This window comes from Phocoena sinus, chromosome 7 (assembly GCF_008692025.1).
Source record: "Phocoena sinus isolate mPhoSin1 chromosome 7, mPhoSin1.pri, whole genome shotgun sequence".
NCBI classification, from domain to species: Eukaryota; Metazoa; Chordata; class Mammalia; order Artiodactyla; family Phocoenidae; genus Phocoena; species Phocoena sinus.
The window spans coordinates 39,408,777-39,433,757 of NC_045769.1; the positions used below are offsets into that span (position 1 = coordinate 39,408,777).

The following is a 24,981-nucleotide window of genomic DNA, read 5'->3' on the forward strand; positions in this document are numbered from 1 at the left end:
ATGTGTTGTACATGTAAAATACACCAGATTTAAGACAATATTAAAAAAGGATGTAAAATATCTCATTAATAATTTCTTATTGATTGCATGTTGAAATGACAATATTTTGGATATATGGGGTTAAGTAAAATATATTATTAAAATTAATTTAATCTGTTTTTACTTTTTTTAATGTGATTATGAGAACATATAAAATGATATACATGGTAGACTTCCCTGGCGGTCCAGTGGTTGATTCCGCGCTTCCACTGCAGGGGGCGAGGGTTAGATCCCTGGTCGGGGACCTAAGATCCTGCATGCTGCGCGGCATGGTCAATATGAAAAAGTAAAATGACATATGTGGCTTGCGTGGTATTTCTTTTCTTTTTTTCTGACATCGCTGCATGCTTTGGTGCTTTGGAGAAAATAACAGTGTCACCTTTTGAGGAAGACATTTGTACCAGTCTGAGTCATTATTCTTGTTGGGAAAGACTTGCCCTAATTACCTTTGCTAATAGGGCGTGTTTGAAGAGAGCCAGGGGATGCGAGGTCTCTGTGGTCCCCAATGCTTCCATACTTGGGATGCTGTAGGCACCATGGATAAATGTACCATGACTTACCCATCTGAGTACACTCGGCACTCCTGCCTCCAGAGAGGGGATCTTTTTGGACTAGCCTGTCTCCATTCAGCATGAGTACCCCTGTTGGGTGGAGGTTTGAGTCAAGTGCCTTCAGAGGTTGTTCCTGCCGCCACCCTAGCCCACACCCCGGCCAACCCGAGTCTGGCTGCCGTTAGTCTGGCCACAAATTTCTGGTTTATTCAATTGGAGATAGTGCTACCTGGAGATAGTAGTACTTGTTTTGCTCTTTCCACATGGATTGAATTGTAGGATCTTGACACAAAAATAACAGGTAAGGCTTTCTTCAGAAGGAGCGTGTGTCAAGGGCGGGAGTTTTGAATTTGGGGTCTTTTCCTCTGTTTAAAATTCTGCCCCCCTCTCTGCATCTGTAGGGAGTAAATGTATGATCAAGGAAGACCAGCTTCTCTGGTCAGTGTGTGGTCAGCGTGTGGTGACTGACCTGGTGCGACTGGGAACAGTCGTTTTCCCTGGAGAGGATGTGGTGAGTATGGTGGCGTGATCAGAAAGGACCAGCATCCCCGGTCACTGATGGGGATTCACTTGGATTGACCGAGGAGCACCACTGTATTAGTTTGCTAGGGCTGCCATAACAAATACCATAGACTGGGTGGCTTAAACAATAGAAATTTATTTTCTCACAGTTCTGGAGGCTAGAATTCCAAGATCAAGGTGTCGGCAGTTTTAGTTTCTCCTGAGGCCTCTCCCCTTGTTTTCCAGATGACCACATTGTCACCGTGTCCTCACGTGGTCATCCTTTAGTCTGTGTTGTCTGTGTCATAATCCCTTTTTTTAAAAATTATTTTCTAGATTGAGGTACAATTGACATATAACGTTAGTTTCAGGTGTACAACATAAGATTTGATATTTGTATATATTGCAAAATGATCACCACAGTAAGTGTAGTTAACATCCACCACCTTACATAGTTACAAAAAAGTATTTTTTCTAGTGATGGGAACTTTTAAGACCTACTCTCTTAGCAACTTTCAAATATGCAATGCGGTGTTATTAACTATAGTCACCGTGCTGTACATTACATACCCATGACTTATTTATTTTGTAACTAGAAGTTTATACCTTTTGACCCCCTTCACCCATTTCTCCCATTCTCCATCCCCTGCCTCTGGCAACTATCAATCTGTTTTCTGTATCTGTAAGCTGGGTGTGTGAGTGTGTGGGTATGTAAGTGTGTGACTGTGTATTGTTTTGTATTTAATTCTGTGTATAAGTGAGATGATACAGTATTTTTCTTTGTCTTTCTGACTTATTTTACTTAGCATGATGCCCTCCAGGTCCACCTATATTGGATAAATGGCAATATTTCTTCCTTGTTATGTCTGAGTCATATTCCATTGCATATACATACAACATTATCTATTCATCCATCTATGGACATTTAGGTTGTTTCCATATTTTGGCTATTGTAAATAATGCTGCAATGAACATGGAGGCACATATATCTTTTCCAGTTAATGTTTTCATTTTCTTCAGATAAATACCCAGAAGTGGAATTTCTGGATCATAAGGCAGTTCTATCTTTAATTTTTGGGGGAAACTCCATATTGTTTTCCACAGTGGCTTCACCAATTTACATTCCCACCAACAGTGCAAAAGTGTTCCTTTTTCTCCCCATTCTCGTCAACACTTGTAATTTCTTATCTTTTTGATAATAAGCATTCTGACAAGTGAGAGGTGATATCTCATTATGGTTTCGATTTGCATTTCCCTGATTAGTGACGTTGAGTGTTTTTTTCAAGTACATGTTGGCTATCTGTATATCTTCTTTGGAAAAATGTCTGTTCAGATCTTCTGCCCATTTTTTAATCGGATTGGTTTTTTTACTGTTGAGTTGTGTGAGTCCTTTATGTATTTTGGATATTAACCCCTTACCAGATATATGATTTGAAAACATTTTCTCCCATTCAGTGGGCTGCCTCTTCATTTTCCTGATGGTGTAATCTTTTTGTCTTGGATTAGGGCCCAACTATACAATTTTATTTTACTTTAATTCTCTTTAAAGGCCCTGTCCCCAAATACAGTCATTTTCTGAGGTACTGGGTATTAGGACCTCAGTGTATCAATTTGGTGGGAACATATTCAGCCCATAACCACCACCATCTCTGGTCAGTATGTGGCATTCAAGGATCAATTTAATGAACTGTGCAGTCAGAGGCAATGACTACAGAATGACCATTAGGTCACATGGGGATTTCCCACTCAAGGGACGGAGAGCAAGAACATGCACCTTTGACACGGCTATGAATGACTTTTGGTAAATGAGGTAGGATGAAGGGATGTGCTGACTCCCGAACGTTCCTGCAAGGTCACAGATGGTACAGTCTCCTCCTCAGCACCAGGAGTTCCTCGTTACTTGAACCACAGTGCCTGAGACCAAGTAAGTAGCTGAGCTCAATCCTAGCTGGCGAATCTGACATCAGGCACAAGGGTTAACAATCTATTTAGGTGCATAAGAGAAACACAGGGAACAAGTATAAGCCCTGCACCTAGGGACAGAGGGAAAAGAGGTGATTGGGCTGGGAGTGGAAAGTAGAAATCAGCAAAGATTTGTGATTTCTGGAGGGGGTAACTTCTTCAGGTTGGAAATTGATGAACAGGTGCTGATGAAGAGGATGGTGCAAAGTTGGAGCCTAGGCAGAGGCAGGAGAAAACAAGACATGAAAAGGCCTATCAGCCCAGCAGGATGATTGGTTAGAGCAGAGGACTTGTGACCACACGGAGGGTTGGTTTAAGGCAGTGACGGGAGAGAGAAAGGTCTGCATCTAGGTGTGAAGTGATGTGGTTACGTGGGATTAGTGACAGAAGGGAAGATAGACTGAGTGTGAGAGATTGCTAAGAGCTGGCTATTGATCAAGTGTTGATACTCAGGAGGTCCAGAGTGACACACGCGCGCGTGCACGGGCAAAACAGAAATCACCGCCATGCTGCGGTCGTGAGATTTCTGGTTACTGGTTACTGGTTCCAGTGCTGGTGCTGAGACTTCTAGGAACCACCCCTGTGTTCATAAAAGAAAAGATGGGGACAGTCTCACTGTTTGTGGATTCTTAGATAATAATAGCTGAAAAGTCCATTTCAGCATGCAGGGTTTTTTTTCCCCTCCATCTTAACTTGTCAGTCCAATTGTTAGCAACAAGAAATTAGATGGATGGAAGCAATACTCTCCAAGTGACAAGGTTTAGGGACTAGACACATTAAACTGGGATGAGTTAGTTAAGTGACAGCAAGGAGACGAGTAGATGACTGTGAGGCATCTTAAGCACTTATCTTGGGAAGCATACAGTACGGAAGAGCAAATGGACGGCTTGATGGCGATTTGCTCAGCTTACTGGGATAGAACAAGAAAATCTCCTCTTGAAATGCTGACTGAGTGTTGAAGTCTTTTGAAAGAGAACGATTCCCCTCCCAACATATTTTCTCAATAGTCTTCTACAATTACTGTAAATATACTTTGCAACCAACCCTAGATCATATAAAACAAACAAAAAACCCGCAGTTGTGTCTTGCACAGGACTTTCAAATTTTTCATTCTCTCGAAGAGATAACAGATCCTGAGTAGCTTGCTGAGGAGCTTTCATCTTTTCCCTTAGTACCCTATATGCAAAAACAGCAGTTCATCTTATTTGGACTCTCTTTTCACTGCCTTCAACCATGCCTCAGAAGAACTCAGTTCGCCGGAGCGGACTTTAGCGGTGGGGCCCAAGTTCCATAAATCCCCCAGCGATGCTGATGCTTGCCAGGTTCGAGCAAACTGGACTCTCCACTGGCCGAGTGTGTTCAGGTGATAAGGAAGACGACCGGGAAGAGTCAGAAAACAGGCACAGAAGTTTGGGGATAAGTCAGAAACAGCGACTAACTTTCCTTCTTCCCTCTCCCCAGTCTCAGATATTCACGCCGCGTGGACTGCCACTCTGAAGGCCGGGATGCACTGGGTCGGAGTTACAGCCCCGTGCGCGGTCAGGTTGGCGCCCTACTCACTCCTTTCTGGCAGCAATTACGAGAGCGCGCCCCACCTGCTCTGCAGCTCCGCCCAGCTTCCGACCGCCGGGCGGCGGCCGCACCCCCTCACCACTGGGCCCCGCCTCGCAGCACGCGCCGCTGGCTGGCGCCCCGCCCTCTCCTCACGTGACAGCCCAGCCCTCCATGCGCGCTCGGATTGGCTGTCGCGACCGAGGGGGTGGGTTCTAGCCTACAGCTCTGCCCCGCAACGCGGCTGCAGTTTTCAAACCTCAACTGTAACCTTCCCTCACCGTCTTCGCCGCCGTAGCCGGGAGCCACCTCACGGGGAGGTCAGGTCACAACTGTTGGCCGTTGTCCAGAAGAGTAAAAGTGGGTCCTGCCACGCTTGGAGCTACCCGGCACCTCACGGAGCTAGAGCTGGAGAACGCGTCTTGTCGTGCCCACCTGCGTGGGGCGGGACTGGAGCCCCCTTGGAGGGGGCAGCATCGGGAGAACCTGCTGCTGCCTGAGCGGTCAGTGTCTTCCGCCTCGCGCGTCCGCGGTCCTGCCGGGATTGGCGGGTGGACTGGGGGCTGCGACTCCAAACCCCTGAACCAGCCCCCTTTACCCGTGGAACAGAGACCCAGAACGTGGGAGGGGTCCCGAGGAGGGATCAAGGCGGTGTGGGCGGATCCGGGGTCCCCTCTGACCCCCGGCCTGGGGAAGATGGGCTCAGACACCGCCGCCCCTAGGTGGCCCGACTGCTCCGAATCCCTCGCCGCATTCCGGCTGGAGTCCTGCTTCCCTGGTTCCCTCGGGTTCGGCGCTGGGAGCGGCGGCTGGTCCTCCCAGTACCCTTCTCAGCCCGGGGAGCGCGCGCGCGCGCTCGTGTGTGTGTGTCTGTCTGTCTGTCTGACTTTGTGCGCGCCGTCGCCTGGCTGGCACGGACTCTCCCTGGGTCGCGTCCCGTGGGGGCCCCCTTCGCGACCGGCTCGATCGCGTCCCTTCCACGTCGCGTCAACGTGGTCCCTTCAGGTCCCTGCCGAGTTTACAGCTGTGGTGTAGGCACAGGACGTGTTCACATCTGGACTCATGGACACGTCCCGCTCACAGCTGTCTTTCGTCTGGAGAGAAGTTTGTGCTCATCTTGTGGGGGATTTTCAGTTACTACTTGTGAACAGTTTTTTAAAGTCAGTGAATAGAGAAGTCGAGTTATAGTTGTTTCTGTGATTTCTAGCGATCTGGTTTTATTTTGACGCCATGTAAACCGCAAAGGGTACACGACCCATCCTCAAACTATACAACTACGTGACGGCTACGATTTTGACATTTACCCAGCTCTTTGTTTTAGTGTAGGGAAAAGCTCTTCATTTGAATTCCCTTGGGGGGGGCAAGTAGAGACGAAGTTGAAAGAGACTTTATGGGCAGCTGGTAGCTGATGTTCGTTCTTCCGCTGTCTGTGATGGGACTAGAGGCCCTCCAACATCAATTTGCAAATTGAAATTAAGGAAGAGAAAACATTTTAAAGCCACATGCTGATCAGAATTCAATTATATTAGGTCGGTGTGCCACATTCACTGATTGTTTTGCCAACGTAATGTTTACATCCCTGGGACTGATGATAAGCAGTGATGTTTGATATGGTGTCACCCCCTTAGGTTCTCAAGCCTTTGAGAATGTGCCCTGAGACGGCACGGTCTACTGAGATGATTGGGCAAGTGGCAGCAAATGTAACTTGGCATTTTGAGCCCGGGAGCACAATTTTATTAAAGGAAAAGATGATAAACCCACTTTGTCATTGATTCACCATTTTATAGTTTTATAGTAAACTGTCCAGAAGTAGTTTTCAACAACTTCCAGAATGTTCGTTTTATAAATGTTAAACCACACACCCGTAAAATTGTGTGTTTTTGAAAAAGCTAGTCCATAGAAGCAATGTCCTAGTTTAAGACCTCTCTTCTTCCCCCTTCATCCTCCTCTGAGCAGATGTTCAGTTTTTTAAAGTTTTTCTTATATTTTAATAACTGAAGTTGTTAATAGCTGCTTTATTTTTGAGGTACATATCATACATTTTACATCATTTTTCTAAATTATGGATCTGAAATTGAAGTGAAATGTATTTACATGGCAATATATTCAAGTTTTAAAAGTAAAAATTGTGTTATTGAAGGCCTTTCATTTTTGTGTGTGGACAGAATGGTTGTAGTTTCTCTTGGGCTCATTGAATAGTGAATTACAATTTGGTTAAGATAGAATCAGTTTTTAGGAACGTTGGGACTTGACAAATTGATCACTGTGTCAGCGTATTAACAGCAAAGCTGAAGAAGGTACAGGCATTTTATGGCATGTTTACAATTTTATCTTTAGACTTGCACTGACAGTGTTTTACTGGTGTTAAGTAAACATTTAAATATGTTTTAAAAGCTTTGTTTTTGAAGCTGTTTGATAATTATAAGAGAGAATTTCCTTATCAAAATTTCCCTGTTTTTCTCTTAGAGACCTAATTTAAAACCCAGGAATCAAGGAAATCGATTGCTGACACTTTCACTTAATTCTAAAATTGTCTTACAGTTGCACGTATGTTATATTGCAGTGCGTATTTCCTGTAAAAAAAACTGGCAGCTACGTAGGACAGTGCTTCTAGAGGTACTGCTTTTAAAGGATTTTGATTAATTTTTTTTAAAAGAATTCTTTGTGTTCTGTGGGTATTGATTGTGTCAAAGACATTAAGTCATTTATGTACTTACTTTCCACTTTTGAAAACTTTAAATGTTTTAGTTGTTTTAATTTTCCACAATATTGATGACAAAATTCAATGATTTTTTTAAAGTTTTTTTTTTTTAATGTGGACCATTTTTAAAGTGTTTATTGAATTTGTTACAATATTCCTTCTGTTTTACATTTTTGGGGTTTTTGTTTTTTGGCCCACAAGGCATGTGGGATCTTAGCTCCCAGACTAGGGATCGAACCCACACCCCCTGCATATTGGAAGGTGAAGTCTTAACCACTGGACCACCAAGGACGTCCCTCAATGATTTTGTTTTTAAGTATTTTATATTCTATGATAGAGTATTATCAAAGGATATTTCTTTGATAATAGACAAATGTCTATTATCATAATAGACATTAATAGATAATAGACAAATAATTAACAAATGTACTTAGGAATTAAGTCGCATATTTTTATATAAATATGTTGTGACAAATGTAATTTTCAAGACATACTTTGTTCATTTTTTATTTCTTTAATTTATCCTTTTTCCCCCAAATATATTTAACCTTGAACTTCAGTGTCACTTTAAACATCTAAACTAGTCAGTTTCTTTTAATATTTATATGCAATGTGTCGCTGCACCCTGGACCCTTTGCAACTTCTTCAAAAGAGGGAATCGTTATACTTGAAGCATTTAAAAATCTTAATATTAACAGTGAGATGATAGTTTCATCTGTAATCCGAGGATCATATTCCGTTTTACATTGTAATACTTACTGAATAAACTGTACTTCAGAGATGCTGTAAGTAAACAGTGCTTTATTTTACAACAGAAACTTAATTTTCCATCTGATGAATGACAAGCACTGTATGTTTGTTGGCCCACTATATTTCCGTTTTCAACATCTTTCCATCCTGGTCCATGATTATAGGGTTTAATTCTTCTTCTGAAGGTAGAAGAGACAGCACCAGGACTTACCTGTCATGGCACAGAATCAGTCCTGGGGTCATTACCTGGGACTTTAGCCCTTGGATAGTATATACTAGATTAGACTAGTTAGACTAGAGTCAGCTGGCTTCCTGTTGTGATTTTCAAAGGATTAAATTCTTGAATTATGCTTTCTATTCAATCTTAATAGAACAAACAAACCTGTTAGTAGAATACATATAAGGAACAGTCTCTTCCTTGAAATTGAAAATCATCATCATCCCTTTCCCTACACAAATACTTTTGCTTCTGATCAATGACTAATTAAAAATGTATCCTTTTACCACACTAGCAGAAAGTTCTTCCTTTATTCTGATGGATTCTAGATAAATAAATCTACAGTTCCTCTGTTTCCTAGGGAAAACTTGGTAGCTATAAATGCTAATGTAGAAAGAAAAAGTTTTTTTCCCCTCTCATCTTGTGCCTTACTTTGCTTTCCATTGCCTTTCAAATTTACTTCATGAAGATCTTGATTTATCAGTCCTTGGCAGGACAAGTGTCTGGATTTCCTGATTGAGGCAGCTCTTAAAATATTGATATTCTTAGCTGAAGTAGGTATAGTATCATGTGGCCACCTAGTTTGGAAAGATAGGTAAATACAAAATAAATGGCCTGTTGGTATTATATTACAATATATGATATTATAATTTTATCCATGTTTCCAGACTATGGCTATCCTGTTTAGAACTGAAGTTCTCTGATAGCAATTTAAAATATTTCTTATTTTATTTAGCCAAATACTGAATTAAACAGAGATTAGCTGCATTTGAAGCTCCAGTATGATAATTTCAAGATGGATCTCAAGTTCTGCTAAACCCTTGAAGATATGAGATGTACCTAAAAATTCTTCTTGCTATATTTCATAATTCTTAACAATTCAGTTCATCAGACATTTAAAAAAAATTCCTACCAGGTGCCAGACACCGTGCTGGGAGTTTAGGCATGAAAGCAAATGGTTGCAACCCTTCAGACACTAAATATAATTGCAGGCTAACATGTTACATGTTGAGGTAAAGAGGTATGTCAAGGTTCCTCCTATTTGAAGCGTAAAGGACAGGCATTAAAGGCAACCTGTGGGTTTTAGGGAAAGCTTCCTGGAGGAAATGACATTCTTTGTTGAGGTAAGAAGGATGCATACGAAGAGTTTTTGCATTTAAAGAAAGGTAGAAAGGATGTTCAGACAGGACAGTATAAGAGAGATGTGGAGGCAAAAGATGAGCTACAAGTGTGGCAGGAAATGAAGCTGGTGTGTACTTGGCCTCAAAGGCTTTTGTGTGCGTGCTATAAGGACTTGAACTTGTAGCTACTGGGAAGCTAATGCAAGGATCAAAGCAGATAATTTAATTCTCTAGATGTTTTTATTTAGTGTTATATGATGTATTCTATTTTATAAAACATTTTTATATGATAACTTTGAAATGAATATCGTGATGAATATTTTTTGTTTGTTTTGTTTTGCGGTATGCGGGCCTCTCAGTGCCGGGGCCCCTCCCGCCGCGGAGCACACACGCAGGCCCAGCGGCCATGGCTCACGGGCCCAGCCGCTCCGCGGCACGTGGGATCCTCCCGGACCGGGGCACGAACCCGTGTCCCCCGCACCGGCAGGCGGACTCCCAACCACTGCGCCACCAGGGAAGCCCGTGATGAATATTTTTAAATAGAGCTATTTAGAGGTTTATAGGGACTGTTTGTCTTACTTTTGATCACATCACATTTGCTTTCTCCCTTCAAGTAAATTAAAGGCCCAGATCAAGCCTAACATTTCCTTTTTTCCTTCCTTCACTGATCCAATCTGAATTCTTATTGTGATTATTGTAATGGGAGTTAATGAAAAAAAAACTTTGCAAATAAACTTGAGGTGCCATTTTTCCTAGTATTGATAGTACTGTGTAATTGGAAGCTTAATTGTATCTTGCCTTCTTCTATTATCCTCTTACTGTTTTTAGTGCCTGATTGTGTCTATAATTGTGTACCTACTCATGTGTGCGCACACACGCACACAAATTTACGTACTAAGTACCTTGAGATTTTTTTATTAGTATAGCCTAATAGTGTTATGAGATGCATTTCAAATGGAGTGAGACCTATTGGTAATTTAGAGTCAGTTATAGGTCTGTGAATTATGGTAGAAAACAAGAAAAGGTCTGTGATTGTTGGAGTTAAAGAGGATTCAGTGGGAAATTTAGGAAGATGCAAGGAAAGACAGCTGATTGATAACCTGCTTGTGCCCAAGGATTAAATCTTACATGAAGGGCAGCAAGCTGTTTGTGGAGGGATTGGTGGAAAAAGGTGACATTCTTGCTCCACTATATGCAAAATTGGCCAAAGGAGAGGAAATGGAAAAAATATCTAGGCTGTGGCAACTGGTGCAAGTGCAGTAAATAGAAGGAAGCTACGCTTAAGGGATGCTATATGGATCCCTAAGGCAGTTTGTAATATAGGTATATTTGCAATAACTAGATAAGCTTAAAGTTCAACCTTCAGAAATGTGCTTTTCCTTTTTTCTGAGACATGGCTTGTGTTTCCAGCATATTCAGAGACAGAGTAAAATTTATCACAATTCAGAAAATGATTTTTGTACTAACATGTATTTTAAAAACTGCTGATTACCCAACACTTTTCAGCTGCATTTATAATCATACAAATATACAAATACCATGGTACATTCATCCATTATGATGACCAACAGTACATGTGAGGGGAGGAAAATCTGTTAGGTAAAAAATTAAACACAAGCCAATGTCTAGTATTAGGAAATGCTATTAAGTAGCTTGATTAATGGGCCCTGTTTTTATTATCACTACTTATTTCAATCCTTTTTTTAAAAAAGGTAAGTTTTTTTTCCTTCTAATATAACTGAATAGGTATTACAAAACTTAATACCTATTAGTATTATATTTTGGATATCACATTTTGGATTTTTTTTTTGGAGGGATCCTGGGATGAATCTGGATTTTCACCAAGTGATATAATAAAGCCATATGTCTTAAGGTTACAAATTATTATTCATTATATAGAATTATAACTATAACATTAATTCAGAATTTATGAAATTGTTCTTTCTATGCAGTATTAAACAAGGTATTAATTCTTGCTTAGTATTTACCCTAAATGCTTATATGGTCTTTGCATAAGAACAGACATGTTATTTGGATAATGAATACCATATGCTCTAAATAAATGCAGAGAAAACGTTGAGGCCTTAAAAAACCTGAGCAATAATAGCTCATGAACTTCCAGCCAAGTAACACTTAATGTATAAAGAGATATGTTTTGCTGTTAAAAATGGGTAAGTTTCTGCGTTTAGAGTCTTGTCATATATATTCAAAGCCATCTTTTTTACCCAAAGGCATTTATTAGTTTTCGTCTATACCTGCTTGGTGTAGATAACTTAAATACAGGAAAGTATAAATACTGCCATAATCTCACCACCCAAAGATAACCACTCTTAATATGTTGCCATAGTTTTCCAGTATTTTCCTCTATTTGCTTTTATATTTAACAAAATTATGTAACATATCAAAAATTATATATAACAAATACATATACTTTATATGACAAAATTATCATATTGTATGTAAAGTTTTGTCTTCCTTTTTTCATTTAGTATTATATGAGTTAAAAATATTCTTTGAAAGCACAATTTTTATCAGGTATATAATATCCTATTATTTAGGTATATTTAGCCATTTCCCTATTGTTGGACTTTGGGATTCATTCATTCTACAGGCTTTATATTTTTTTAACTATTATAAATCATGCTTCATTAAACATAAGTCTTTGAGTATATCTAAGATCCATATTGATTCTTTTGAAACTTGAGAGCAGAAAATTATTTATAAAATATATCTCCATTCTACTAGATTCTTATGAATAGGTCACTTTTTAGCTGATATATTACAGCATGAGATAAACATCTTAGATTCTAGAATCTAGATGAGATGAACATCTTAGAATCAAGAGCCTGTACTCTCTCTATATGAGTGAATTTGACATGTTCTTGTGCTCATGTTTCCTAAGGCCTGATTTGGAACCATGTTGGGAATGTAGCCCAATTTGTATCTATAATACAGGTATATCCCTTTTTTCTATGTATAAATGTGGTCATAAGCATGCAAATTCATAGACTTAAATTTAGGGGAAAAAATCTTAAAAGTCCAAAGATGACCTGAAGAAAAAAATGTTGAGCATAGAAATTGGTAACCGTATTGATTTTTCAGAGAAGAATATGTGACCAATGAAACTGAGTGCCATCAGAGCTAAAAGTATGCAAATAGTTCATCAAAACAGAATAAAAAGACAGAATTTAAGAGTTGAGTTTAAGCTAACTTGGGGTGAGAGTTTTGTATGTGGAAATATAGGGTCCAGCTATTCAACAATGGCAGAGGAGTGTGGAGAGCATCTTTCAGTAGAATAGTAACAGTGTTTATTTATTGAACAATCATGATGTGCTTTCGTGACTAGCATTGTACCAGTGTGATTCTACGTGAGTTCATCATATTTTAATTTTTAATATTTAGAGTACTGCCAGATACATTCTATAATTCATCCATACTTTAGGGGCAGCAGAATTGAAGCTGTCCTCACTAGTAATCAGAGAAATGCAAACTAAACCACAAAACTGTCTGAATGGGGCAAATGTTGGCAAGGAGATGATAAGCTCTCCTACCCAGTGCTAGTGAGATGGAAAGAAGGGACCGACTCTGTGTCTATGTTGCCTTATTTATTTTTAATTTAAACAAAATATGGCTAAGTAATAAGATTGAAAACCCCAAGTGTTTGTTATATTTGTATCCCTTCCTACACATTTGAAATATTTCTTTCTTTTTTAAAGTAGCTGTATTACTTTGCTAGGCTGCCACAACAAAGTACTGTACATCAGGTGACTTAAGCAATAGTAATTTATTTTCTTACAATTCTGGAGAGTAGAATTTTGGAATCAAGGTGTCAGCAGGGCTGGTTTCTTGTAGATGGGCTTCTCCCTATGTTTTCACATGATCTTCCCTCTACATGTTTCTGTATCCTAATCTCATTTTTTTCATAAGGCCACCTGTCCTCTTGGATTAGGGCACACCCTAATGACCTCATTTTAATTTAATTACCCTTTCTCCAAATACAGTCACTTTCTGAGGTACTAGGGGGTTAGGACTTCAATATATGAATTATGAGGGAAGGGACATAATTCACCCCATAACATTAGCAAAGTTAAATGTCTCATAGCTGGTATGACGGATAAATGGGATTCAGACCCAGATGTGATTCAGTCCAAATGTTATTTTCAGAATTCTACACCGCTACTTTTGGAATACTAGAGATGTACCTCAAAACTAGTTAGGGCTTTGTTTTTTCAAAGGCCACAGAAACTGAAAACACTCCCCTCTAATCATACTGCGTACTTGCTAAGTTGAATATAGGTGGCATTTGAATTTAGGAAGATAAAGAACAGAACATGTCAAGTAGGAAGTAAGGGGAGGAAAAATGTGTCAGAGACACATTTTGCTAACTACACCCTCTTATAAGAGGGTGCTAGAAGAAGAATACTGGATTTCTTATTAGATAGGCATAGCAGAAAAGTCAGGCATATCTTAAATATATAGTCTGCTGTTATTATATGAATTCAATTAATATGAAATAGTAGTTTTAATGTTAAAACTGAATACTCATAAATATAAAGTTCCAGATAAATATGAGCTTCAGTTACAGATTAGAACTCTAGAATAAGGCTTTATGTGTGGTCACTCACTCATCCAACAAAATTATAGAGCTCTTCATGCATAGCAGGCTCTGTGCTGTGTTCTGCCTCTAAGGCCTATGAAACAAGTCCATTTCTTGTAGTCATTCACATGTCAGTAACATAACTCACATGTGATTTTACCGTCAAATTTGTTTGGCCATGTGAAATTAAATGTAAAATGAATAATCATTTGTGTTATAATCATGCTGTGTTAAATTATCTTGTTATGTGTTATAAATTTTCTTGTTATGTGTTATAATTATGTGTTATAATCATGCTGTGTTAAATTATCTTGTTATGTGAAGATATAACTTTAAAGAATGAGAGTTTAAAAATGAAATTAAAAAAAAATTTTTTAATGTTTTTTAAAAAAGAGATTGAATGATTGTATTACAATTTTATTTTAACTGTTTTTTTAAGAATTTGGGAGGTCTTACAGGATTTTTCAGTAGTTTTATTCTGAAATGAAGTCAGTATCTTAGTTCAAGTACCATAGAGGAGATACCAGTTTATGTGTATGCTTTTTGTTTTTCTTCCTTCTGGGTAGAATATGCTCTTAAATCTTCTTTCTTTCTTCTTTTTTTTTGGTTGTATCTTATAGCTATATTTTGAGCTGTATAATATAACGCACATCCTATCTGAGATAACATCTTTTTTTTTCTTAATTGCATTTAAGTTATATCCTGCATCTTCTCTTTTTTTAAATAGGTAAAAATAAGTGACTGAAGAAGCCTACCTGAGAGTCATCTAACATGTCGAGGAGAAGATTTGAGTGTCGAAGTATTTCGGGCTTGCTAACTACAACTCCTCAAACTCCAATTAAAATGGAAAACTTTAGTAATTTTTATACACTTACATCCAAAGAGCTAGGAAGGTAAGGAAACTTTTGATGTGTATGTGTTTAAATTCACATTTAGGATTTCTGTGTCTATACTTTCATAAAACTCACTTGATGATTATTTTGCAGTGATTAGAAAGAAAAGTCCTCATCTCTGCTGATGTTTTACAGGGTTTAGTCTTAACTGACTTGGAAATCAAATCCGTGGAGGGTTAGTGAGCATATAGGATACATCCCACCTCGCTTCAGAGCCCATGGTAGGAAGTCAGGGTTCTTACTTGAGGCTGTGCATGGGAAGAGGCAGCTTAGCACAGTGGACTGCCACATCCAAGTTTGGGCTCTGCCATTTACTATTTAACCTCAATTAAATTACTGTACCTCTTGGTTCTGTAGTTTCCTCATCTGAGAACCAGGGATGAAGATAATTGTTATCTATTTTATATGGTTGTTGTGAGGATTAAACTAGTTAATATTTGTAAAGTATTTAGTAGAACACCATAGAAGTTTTTGTTGAATAAAAAAATTTTTAATTAGGGTATTGTGCTGGGCTAAAAAAAATGAATATGGAGATTCTCCTTCTCTTTTCTAAACAAAATGAATTAACTCATATTAGATAGTATAATTCTGTATGACAAACAATGCATGTACTGTAAGTAAAACCTGTATTTACACTGGTACTAATCTGTTTTGGGTTAACGAAGGTGTAAATTCCTTAAGACCAAGGAGTGAACTGAGATTATGAGACCATTTAGCACTACCATTTTAATATATATGAAAGTTACAAAAGATATACCAAATAATTTGTTATTTATTCAGCATTTTGAGCTTTAAATTAAAAACACTTAACAAAGGGTGGTAGGATGATGATCATTTTCTGTTTTCAGTTTGATTTTTACATTAAAATGGTAAAAGTCCGTGTTTGTATTGATAGATGCACAGTAAAATAGTGTGAATGATTTTTTATCTTTGAAAATCTCAATGTGAAAACAAAAATTGACTGAACCATGGCAAGTAATTCTATTCTTGGTGGTCTTTTATGTCAAGGATAAAGGCCAGTCCTGGCTTTTTCACTTGTCAGATATTGGATGCAGTCTTTCTTTTGCAGAATGAGGGTGATAATATCCACCTCATCAGACTAAGAACTAAATGTGAAAGCATATTTCAGTATTCCTGTCATATTTATTTAATTTTGTGTGCAAAATATTTGAGTCTTCTAATGGTTTATTTTTTTTATAAAATATAGTTTCAAAACCCTTTCAGAATGTTTTCAAGAAATAGTTTAGTTCTAAATCTGTATTATTTCTCTTTGCATTATACAGGAAAGAGTAAGTGTTCTTTTAGTTGTATCTCACTATTCATTAAATAATCATAGAATCTTTACATTGGAAGGACTTCAGTGGTCAGTGGCCTTCTAATGTAATTTTTTTATGCAGTGCAGCAGTCTTTTCTAAAATTTTCCTGACAAGTGTTTTACCCAGCCTCAATTTGAATGCTTCAATGATGGAACTCACTACCTCAGAATGGTCTGTTCCATTTTGTGGGCACCTCTTAGGCACAGGATTCTGTTTTCTATTCTGCTAACCTCTACCCACTATACATAGTTCTCCTTTTGTAGCTGCATATAATGTCCATGTAAAAACCCTTCAGAGATTTGAATATAGCAAAATGTTGCCAGTTTCCTTAAATGGTCATCTTATGACCTGATTTTCAGAGAGCCTTCCTTGATCCAGTTATCCTCTTCTGGACCACTTTGTATTTTTTTCATCATCAGTTTTAAAATGAGAAAGTCTAGAATGGACACAGTATTGTCAATATCTTATCATCTAGAATACAACAAAACTTTATTGAAATAGCCTGTGTCGGAGCTAGAAAGACTAATTTTTTTTCTTTGAGGGTTTTGGAGAACTTAAACTTTGAGAACAATATTGATAACTTAAACTTTGAGAACAATATTAATAATTCTAAGTTTTGTAAATGGGGTGCCATCATAAATCACAGTCATAAACTTGACTCAGTATACAACATTTTAGAGCAAAAATTCATGGTAGAATCTGATGAAAACAAATTCAGATGGCTAATATTTCATCTTCTAATACCTTCATGAAAGAGACCTAACTTTTTTCTTTTAATTGATATGGGCTAATGAGTTACATGGTAAATATTGATGTGTCTAATTAGTAAACCTTGATAAATTGGAAATTGTGCCCTTTCATGTGCCATGAACTTGCTTTAAATTCTTTCAATACTTTACCAATTTTGATATTATCCCATACTTTTGCAAAGTGAAAATTAGTATCATAATCTTGTTTCTTCTGAGGCTCGTACATTTTGAAGCATACAAACATATAATTCTAGCATGTGGTGATTACAGAATTATCTTTATAAATCAGTTTTTTAATTAATTTTAAGATGTTAGTGTTTTAGAATTTGTTTTTCTTCAGCAACTTAGAAGAAAATATGTAAAAGTTAACAGTTCATTTTTGATTGTTCTCAAAAAACTTTGCATTGTTCCTGTTTTTTAACATGTTGGTTGAGTTTTTTCCACCCCTCCCCCAACTGAATCAAGGTTTCATAGGACTTCTTGTGGTTAGAAGGGTGAGGCAGATGCAAAAATAAATGTCAGCTTCCTTTGTGGCTTACCCTCCCCCGTCCTTTCACATTTTATTGTCTATTCTAGAATGTAGAAGGGTAACTAACAAGGCCTTTTAGCTGCTGGGAAATCTAGACAGCCTTGCCTTTTTAGGGTATGAATTAAGTGCTATTGTTAAGGGTTTTAAATTTTCTTAAATGTTTCTGTTAAATTTGATATAGGAACATTATATATTAAATATTATTTTTGATACCTCTAAATGACAATTAGCATTTTAGAATGGAAAACGAATACTTGCTTTTTTTCCCTAAGTCATCTGATAATTATGGTAAAAATGTTTACCTTATTTAACAGTATATAAATGAATATGTAAAATTTTATTTGAGTCTCAAATAAACTTTAAAAATGTAAATGCTTTAAGTACAGTATACAAAGTAGCACAATGTATGGTACTATAGTAGGTTCATAACTCTTGCATTCATTCAACAGATATTCAGTTCCTATTATGTGTTAGTTAGCGAAGTGTAGATTTTATAATTACTGTAGTAATTAGGACAGATAGGGTTTCTGCCCTCATGGAGCTTTTACTTAGTGGTGAACATTGGCAAATTATTACCAATATCATTTGGTCATCTTTGCTTTGCATTAATGAGTACTATACTTGTAAGCCTCATAAGAATACCTGAAACAATTAGGTAAAAGTGTTATTATTTAATTTTGCTCTTTGTTCCTGAGAAAATTCTGGCTTATAGATATAATTGTAAAATTACAGCAGAACTTAATTGTCATAATTGGTACTATAAACTTTTTCAGATGGACAGATTTCTTGGCTAACTAGTTTGTTTCCTAAGTTTTACAAGGTGAATTTCTTCATAAGACTCAAAGTTTCCTTTTTGTTTTAGACAAATTTTCACTTCTAAATCTAAGAGTTGGCAAAAGTGAATTTACCTCTTTAAAAAAAAATCTATCTTAAAGGGAGGAATTGTTTTGTAATGGTCAGAAGAGAAAGCTAGGATTTCACATTCCACAATTTAAGTCGTGGTACTCCATTTCCATATATAACCTTTCATGAGTCATTTACTCTTAGTTTGACTCAGTTTATCCAGCATAAAATCTATAAAACATGGGCAGTTTGAGTATAAAACAAAGGGACTGATTAACTTTTTGTGTGTGGTCATTAAAATGCATTGATTTGTATTCCTTTTGTATATAGTAAGAAAATATAATTTAAATTAAGCATTCTCATAAAGCAGAAACTAATACACCATTGTAAAGCAATTAGACTCCAATAAAGATGTTAAATAAATAAGTAAAATAATAAATTAAGCATTCTCAAATCTTAAATGAAAAGTTCTATCAAAAAATCAAGTTTGTGCATGCAAATTTTCTGAGTTGATATTTATTTTGATAAATGTAAAAGAATCAAATTATAGCTTGGCCACTTTTTTAAAAAATAGTTTTTTGCATTAGTAACTATACCTTCTCAGGTTGGTTTCCAGTGCTTTTCATTGGTACCAATTTTGAGGAAATTTGGGATATAAACAGTAGGGATCTTTGTCATCCTGCTGCTTGAGAATAGCAAGTAAAAATACAGCCAAGCAATTTATTCTGTCCCCGACTCCCACCCCAAATCCCAAGTGTATTAAAGATAGGTTTTTATTTATACCTGATTTGTTAGTATCCAGTGAGTCATTTGAGCCTTAGGATAGAAGGTGTTAATTTTGGACCCCCTGGACCAGGCTTAGGAAGTTTATGGATGGTCTTTGAAATCTGAAAACCGTCTGAAATTATATGTAAAACTTTCTATATAAGGGCATGTGTACATTTTTCTGGGTAGGCAGTCAATAGCTTTTATTAGTTTCTTAAAATAGTCTGACTCAAAGTAGCTTAGGTCTTTGAGAAACTAAATTTTGGGCAACTATAGGCTTAGAATACATCATTTGCCAGTCTTTTAAACTTTTGGCTGAAATGTTGAGCACTGTTATTGGAGAGAGGTAAACCGCGTTTATTCCTAAAATGATAAATATGACCTTAATGGTGTGTTTGTACGTAGCTACTGATAACCATGAATTTTCTTACTTGATCATGAAGTGTCTTTGGATACTCTCCGTAAGATGTATATACCTTTGGTATCTGTTATAAGCTTCATGGTACTGAGCAATACTAAGAGATACTCTAGTAGAACAATTGACAAATTGTGATAGAAAGCTTCAAAGCTTGTTAAAAGTGATGTTGAAAGGCAGAATGATTACACTAATAAAAGTAAATAAGTCAAATACCCATTTCTGCATTTAATTTTTTTCATTTGAAGGAAAGCTAAAATTTTTCATAGAGGGTTAATGTGAAACTCTTGGTCTTTGAAAATAGACCAAGATACATATCTTCTCTGGAGTCTGCCAAACAGAATAATATTTACTATGTAGGATTGTTGTGATACTTAAACACAATAATTTATATCAAGAGTATGGCATGGAGTTGGTAGGCAAATTAGATCTCCCCCTACAATAGTAATGTATCATATTAATGATAGGATAGTAAAGAATAAATATAATTGTCTTATCTTGTTATTACATTTGCCATTTATATTTTCATGTGATAGTACTATAAATTTTATAAAAATACATACCGTAGTTGATTAGGTTAAGAGAACAAAGATAAATTCCTGATGACATGAATATTTGAAAGGATGGACAGAGTTGGAGGTATAACAGTATCTGTGTTATACTAATATTGTTCTCTATGGAAAAGTTAAAATTGATTGTCCTCACTTTTGCCCCCAGAGGAAAATTTGCTGTGGTCAGACAATGTATATCAAAATCTACTGGTCAAGAATATGCTGCAAAATTTCTGAAAAAGAGAAGAAGAGGACAGGATTGTCGAGCAGAGATTCTGCATGAGATTGCAGTACTTGAATTGGCAAAGTCCTGTCCCCATGTAATTAATCTTCATGAAGTCTATGAAAATACAAATGAAATCATTTTGATATTGGAACAGTAAGTATACATTTTTAAAAATTGAAGTAAATTTATAGTACCTATTTTAATTGTTGGATAAGGTTGCTTGAAATGTTAAGAACAAGAATGATAAAAGTAAGACAAGAACTTGTAAAGATTCCTGTCGATAAAATATTAGAGGAACATAGTGTATATTTATATGTTTTCACAAAACTTAATGTGCAGCCTCACACACATACCCAAAAACTAATTAAACAGCATTCAGTAAACAAATGACAATACTGTGTTTGCGGAATATGGTGAAATGAGTATACTTTCATTGCTAATGGCACAGAAAATTGATGAGGTTTTCTGCAAAACAATCTGGTGGGCAAATAGGATTGAAATAATTTGTATATTCAATTATTTGAAAAGCACATCCAAGGAAGTGACCCAAGGAGAATAAAAAGGTAAACTTGCATGAATGAAAGGTAAACCACATAGTTCGTTAAAAAAAACACATGTATTTAGTATGTGTGATGTGCAAAACACTATGTTAGGAATTATAGCAATAAGAAAAAATATATATCTCGTCCCACAAGTCAGTGAAAAGTTGAAAACACCTAGATTTCAATAATTTGTCAAGTCGGGATAGAATATGGTTAAACTAACTGGCTTGTTAACCAATATGTTGACATGTTACTCTAAAACAGTGTTGTTATTGATGTGTTACTCTAAAATGTGACAGTCTGACACATTTATTATAATTATGTAAAATGTGTATCTGAACATTTGCAACACTTAGTAGAGACCAGCTAAGTTTATGCTTAGTGTACTTTAGGTTCTGATAGTTTATTACAAAATAGTTTTTATAAAAAAAAACTAAAGAGGTGTTTTAGCAAAAAAAAAATTATAAATATAGTAATTCTTTTTTAGTAGCTAACTGCACTATTGTCTTTTTGAATTTAAAAGTATATTAATCAGGGGCTTCCCTGGTGGCGCAGTGATTGAGAGTCTGCCTGCCGATGCAGGGGACACAGGTTCGTGCCCCGGTCCGGGAAGGTCCCACATGCCGTGAAGTGGCTGGGCCTGTGAGCCATGGCCGCTGAGCCTGCGCGTCCGGAGCCTGTGCTCCACAACGGGAGAGGCCACAACAGTGAGAGGCCCACGTACCGCAAAAAAATAAATAAGTAAAATAAAAGTATATTAGTCAAGTTTTAGGGTTCAGTTATTTTAAGGGATGAATAGGTTTGCTTATATATTTATTTAAAAATCTAAATATTTTTGTACCAGGAAAGATGATTGCCTAGAGTGAACTTGTAAATGAAAATGCTTATTTTGCAAAATGCTAAACCTACAAGTAGTTTGTTTAAGAATGAATACTATGTATATCTCCCAGAACAGCAACATACCAATTACGGTATATTATAGTACCTTCAAAATAAATTAGAATCGCAGAGAAGACCGGGATTCTACCAATAGGATTTCATTTTCATACATTTTTGGTTTATTTTTGTCAAATTCTTAAGCTGACCTTTAAAAAGTTATCTACTTGCATGACATCTGCATGTTTGAAGTATGTGAACAGTAGCTAATATTTTTCAAAAACAGTACTTAATGGAATACTAGGTTTGGAGAGTGAGTATACAATAGGAGCATTGACCACTTTCATAAAATCCTCTCTTGGGGGTGCTCATCCTAAGAGCAACAACAAAATACATCAAAAAGTTTTAACACATTTTATGGATGGACCTTGTTCATACTCTGAAAATTAATTCAGATACCCTACCCAGTAAACTGAGTTCTGTAAGGGCTGAACTGTATCTCGTGGCTGAAATGTAGCAAGCAATCAGTAAATGTGAGTGGATAAATATATTACCAGAGCAACTAGGACCTATTAAAATTTATGACTATGCCTATCACTTTTGAGGTGGCCTTGTCACATCACACAATCTCAACCAAAGGTAAAAATGTGTTGGGCAGGTTTAGCTATGTAAAATAAGGTGGCATAATTTTTTATGTGGTAAAAATAAAACAGTGGAATCCTTTACTCTAATTACTGTTGCCAATTTGATATTCTTTTCAAACTATTCTGCATACTCATTTTTCTTCCCTGACTTTTTTATTTGAGAAAATTTTAAGTCTACAGAGATGTTGAAAGACCAGTACAATTAACACTCATAATCTTTAGCTCGAGTCACTGAATGTTGGCATTTTGCCATATTTGCCAAACTATTTGAAAGTTGTAGGTATCATGATATTTCTTCTTCACTTGCCAGAGTATTTGTTCTGAAGAGTAATGGCATTCTTTTACATAACCAATACCAGTATCAAAACTAAGAAAGTTAATATTAATCTGGTACTATCATCAAATATATAGTTCATATTTAAATGTTTTGGATTATAGGTCTTATGGACCTATTTTTTTTTAATTCCGGTACCAGAGCCAATCAAGACTTACACATTATATTTGATTGCTAAACTTCTCTAGTCACTTTATTTTTCCTGACATTGTCTTTTGTGGGGGAAATCTGTATCTGTTTTCACATGAAGTATTCTACATCCTGGATTCGTGTGTTTGTTTTCTCATGACTAGATTTAGGTTAAATATTTTTGGCAAGGGGACATTGTGGACGATCATGTGTATTTCTTATTGTAAAACATGAGGTGACAATTACATTCGGATTATTCCATTATTGTTTTTTCTAATTAGAACATGGCTAAGGTGGAGTCTGCCAGCCCTCCACATTGTAAGGAACATGTTCCCCTTTATAATTAATAAGCAACCTATGTGGTAATATTTTAACACTGTGAATATTCTGTTCTTTAACAGCTTTTTATCTAGTGATTTTGGTAACCATTAATGCTATTTGTTTGAATTATTATAAAAGTATACTACAAAGTCTTATTGTCATTCCTATCCTTTCCACTCTCTTCGCACTCAACCTTATAGGTAACCATATTTATTAGTTTCTGGCTCATTCTTTATGTGTTTCTTCTTGCAAATATAGGCAAATTTGTATATATGTATATTTCCCTTTCTTTCTTACAGAAAAAATAGCATATATGCCTTTTTGTGCCTTGCTTTTTTTTCAAATAACATTATATCCTGGAAATCATTTCATATTCATAGTTCATAGACATCTTTTTTAATATTATTATTATTATTGCTATTTTTTAAATGCCTGTATAGTTCTCCACTGTATGGTGTACCATTTGTTCAGTCTTCTTTGGATGGCCATCATTTGTGGAGGTATAGTTTCGGCATAAATTCCTATAAATGTGATTGCAAGGTCTGGGAGTAAATGCATATGTGCTTGTATTAGGTGTTGTCAAATTTCTCTTTATATGGATGGTACAGAATTACTTTAAAAAGGTACTATTTGTTAATTATATGACTCTAACTTAAATCTTCCTTTGGAACTATTAAGCTATGGGTTCTGATAGCTCTGTTTTATTTTTGCTTTTGTGTTTTGTTTTGCCTTCACTTAACCTAAACCAATTGTTTGAACCAAATTAACTTGTTTACTTTTGTGAATTAAACTTAACTTCTTGCAGTCAATGTAACAGTTTTTAACAATTACTAAATCTTTTATTTTTATCTTAATACTTAGTCCACAGGAAAGTATTTCATTACCGGTTATAAAGTCTAAATTATTCTTTAGCCCTTTCTTTAACTATTTGAAAAGTCATATAAATACTATTCTGGAGTTAGTATTAGATATCTTTATAAATTGGGGGAAATTTTTGAGGGTAGTTGAGTCAAACCATCTTCACTCTCCGTGAGGCAACAACTTTTCTATAACAAATGTTTTTAAAGCATTTTTGGATAATTAAATAAAATATACACAAAGTTTTTTTAAAAAACTTCTGGAAAGAAGGTGTTATCTAATTGGGCACATTAAGTTTTCAATGCTGAGTTTTGAGCTAACTAAAATTGATTATAAAGAATATGTATGTATAATCTGTAGAAAATGTGGGATAAGAACTTTGTCCTAGATATAGCAAAGTTCGATAGGGGAAATTGGTTAGGATAAATATAAGTTTATCAAGTCAACTCTATGAAATTATATGGAAGAGAAATAATAATTTCTTTCTGTGAAGAAGTTACCAGCTTATGTTGCCTATTAAATATCTTTAAGTAAATATTATAGACCCAGTAGAAAATGATGAGGACCATAGCAAAACATTTCAACAATAATATATGTTGGGCATTTACTATATGGCAGGCACCATGCTAAGCACTTTATATTTTCATTTGATTTTTAAAATAATCCTCCAAAAAGGGAGATTGGTATTTACTTCATATATTCTAATTTAGAGACAGGAAATACTCTGGCTGGTTTCTTTCCATTCTGAAATTCCATGGGTTTTGTTTCCCCTCATTAGCATTGGAATATAATTTTGAAAGATACTCAATATAAAAAATTTAAAACTACTTCATTTTGATCACTAAAAATAAATACTTAATTTAAAAATCTTTACTGTGATTTCCAAAGCTATATGCATAGATTTGTCATTTATGGATGAGGGAGATATTGCTTTGTTTTACTGAAAATCTTGGCTCTCTAGTACCCAGGGAAATTTATTATTTTGGATAGGAAAATATTC

General features: G+C 36.2%; 2 protein-coding genes across 4 annotated transcripts in view; both read left to right on the forward strand.

Moving 5' to 3' along the window:
* Positions 1–823: 823 nt before the first annotated feature.
* LOC116756832 lies at positions 824–5,109 on the forward strand. 3 transcript variants are annotated; one of them, XM_032637816.1, is made up of 2 exons: positions 824–891; positions 4,515–5,109. In XM_032637816.1, the coding sequence occupies exon 2, from the start codon at positions 4,559–4,561 to the stop codon at positions 5,102–5,104; it is 546 nt and encodes a 181-aa protein (XP_032493707.1). In that variant the 5' UTR covers positions 824–891; positions 4,515–4,558; the 3' UTR covers positions 5,105–5,109. The 3 variants fall into 3 exon arrangements, with proteins under 3 accessions (XP_032493707.1, XP_032493708.1, XP_032493706.1); XM_032637817.1 differs by lacking the exon at positions 824–891 and adding an exon at positions 995–1,101; XM_032637815.1 differs by lacking the exon at positions 824–891 and adding an exon at positions 4,344–4,416.
* The window catches only part of STK17B (serine/threonine kinase 17b), a 30,945-nt gene continuing 10,836 nt past the window's right edge, over positions 4,873–24,981 (forward strand). Inside the window, exons 1-3 of the mRNA XM_032637814.1 lie at positions 4,873–5,107; positions 14,718–14,883; positions 20,218–20,430. Coding sequence (XP_032493705.1) covers positions 14,762–14,883; positions 20,218–20,430 — 335 coding nt within the window. The 5' untranslated portion in view covers positions 4,873–5,107; positions 14,718–14,761. The remainder of the gene's footprint in view (positions 5,108–14,717; positions 14,884–20,217; positions 20,431–24,981) is intronic.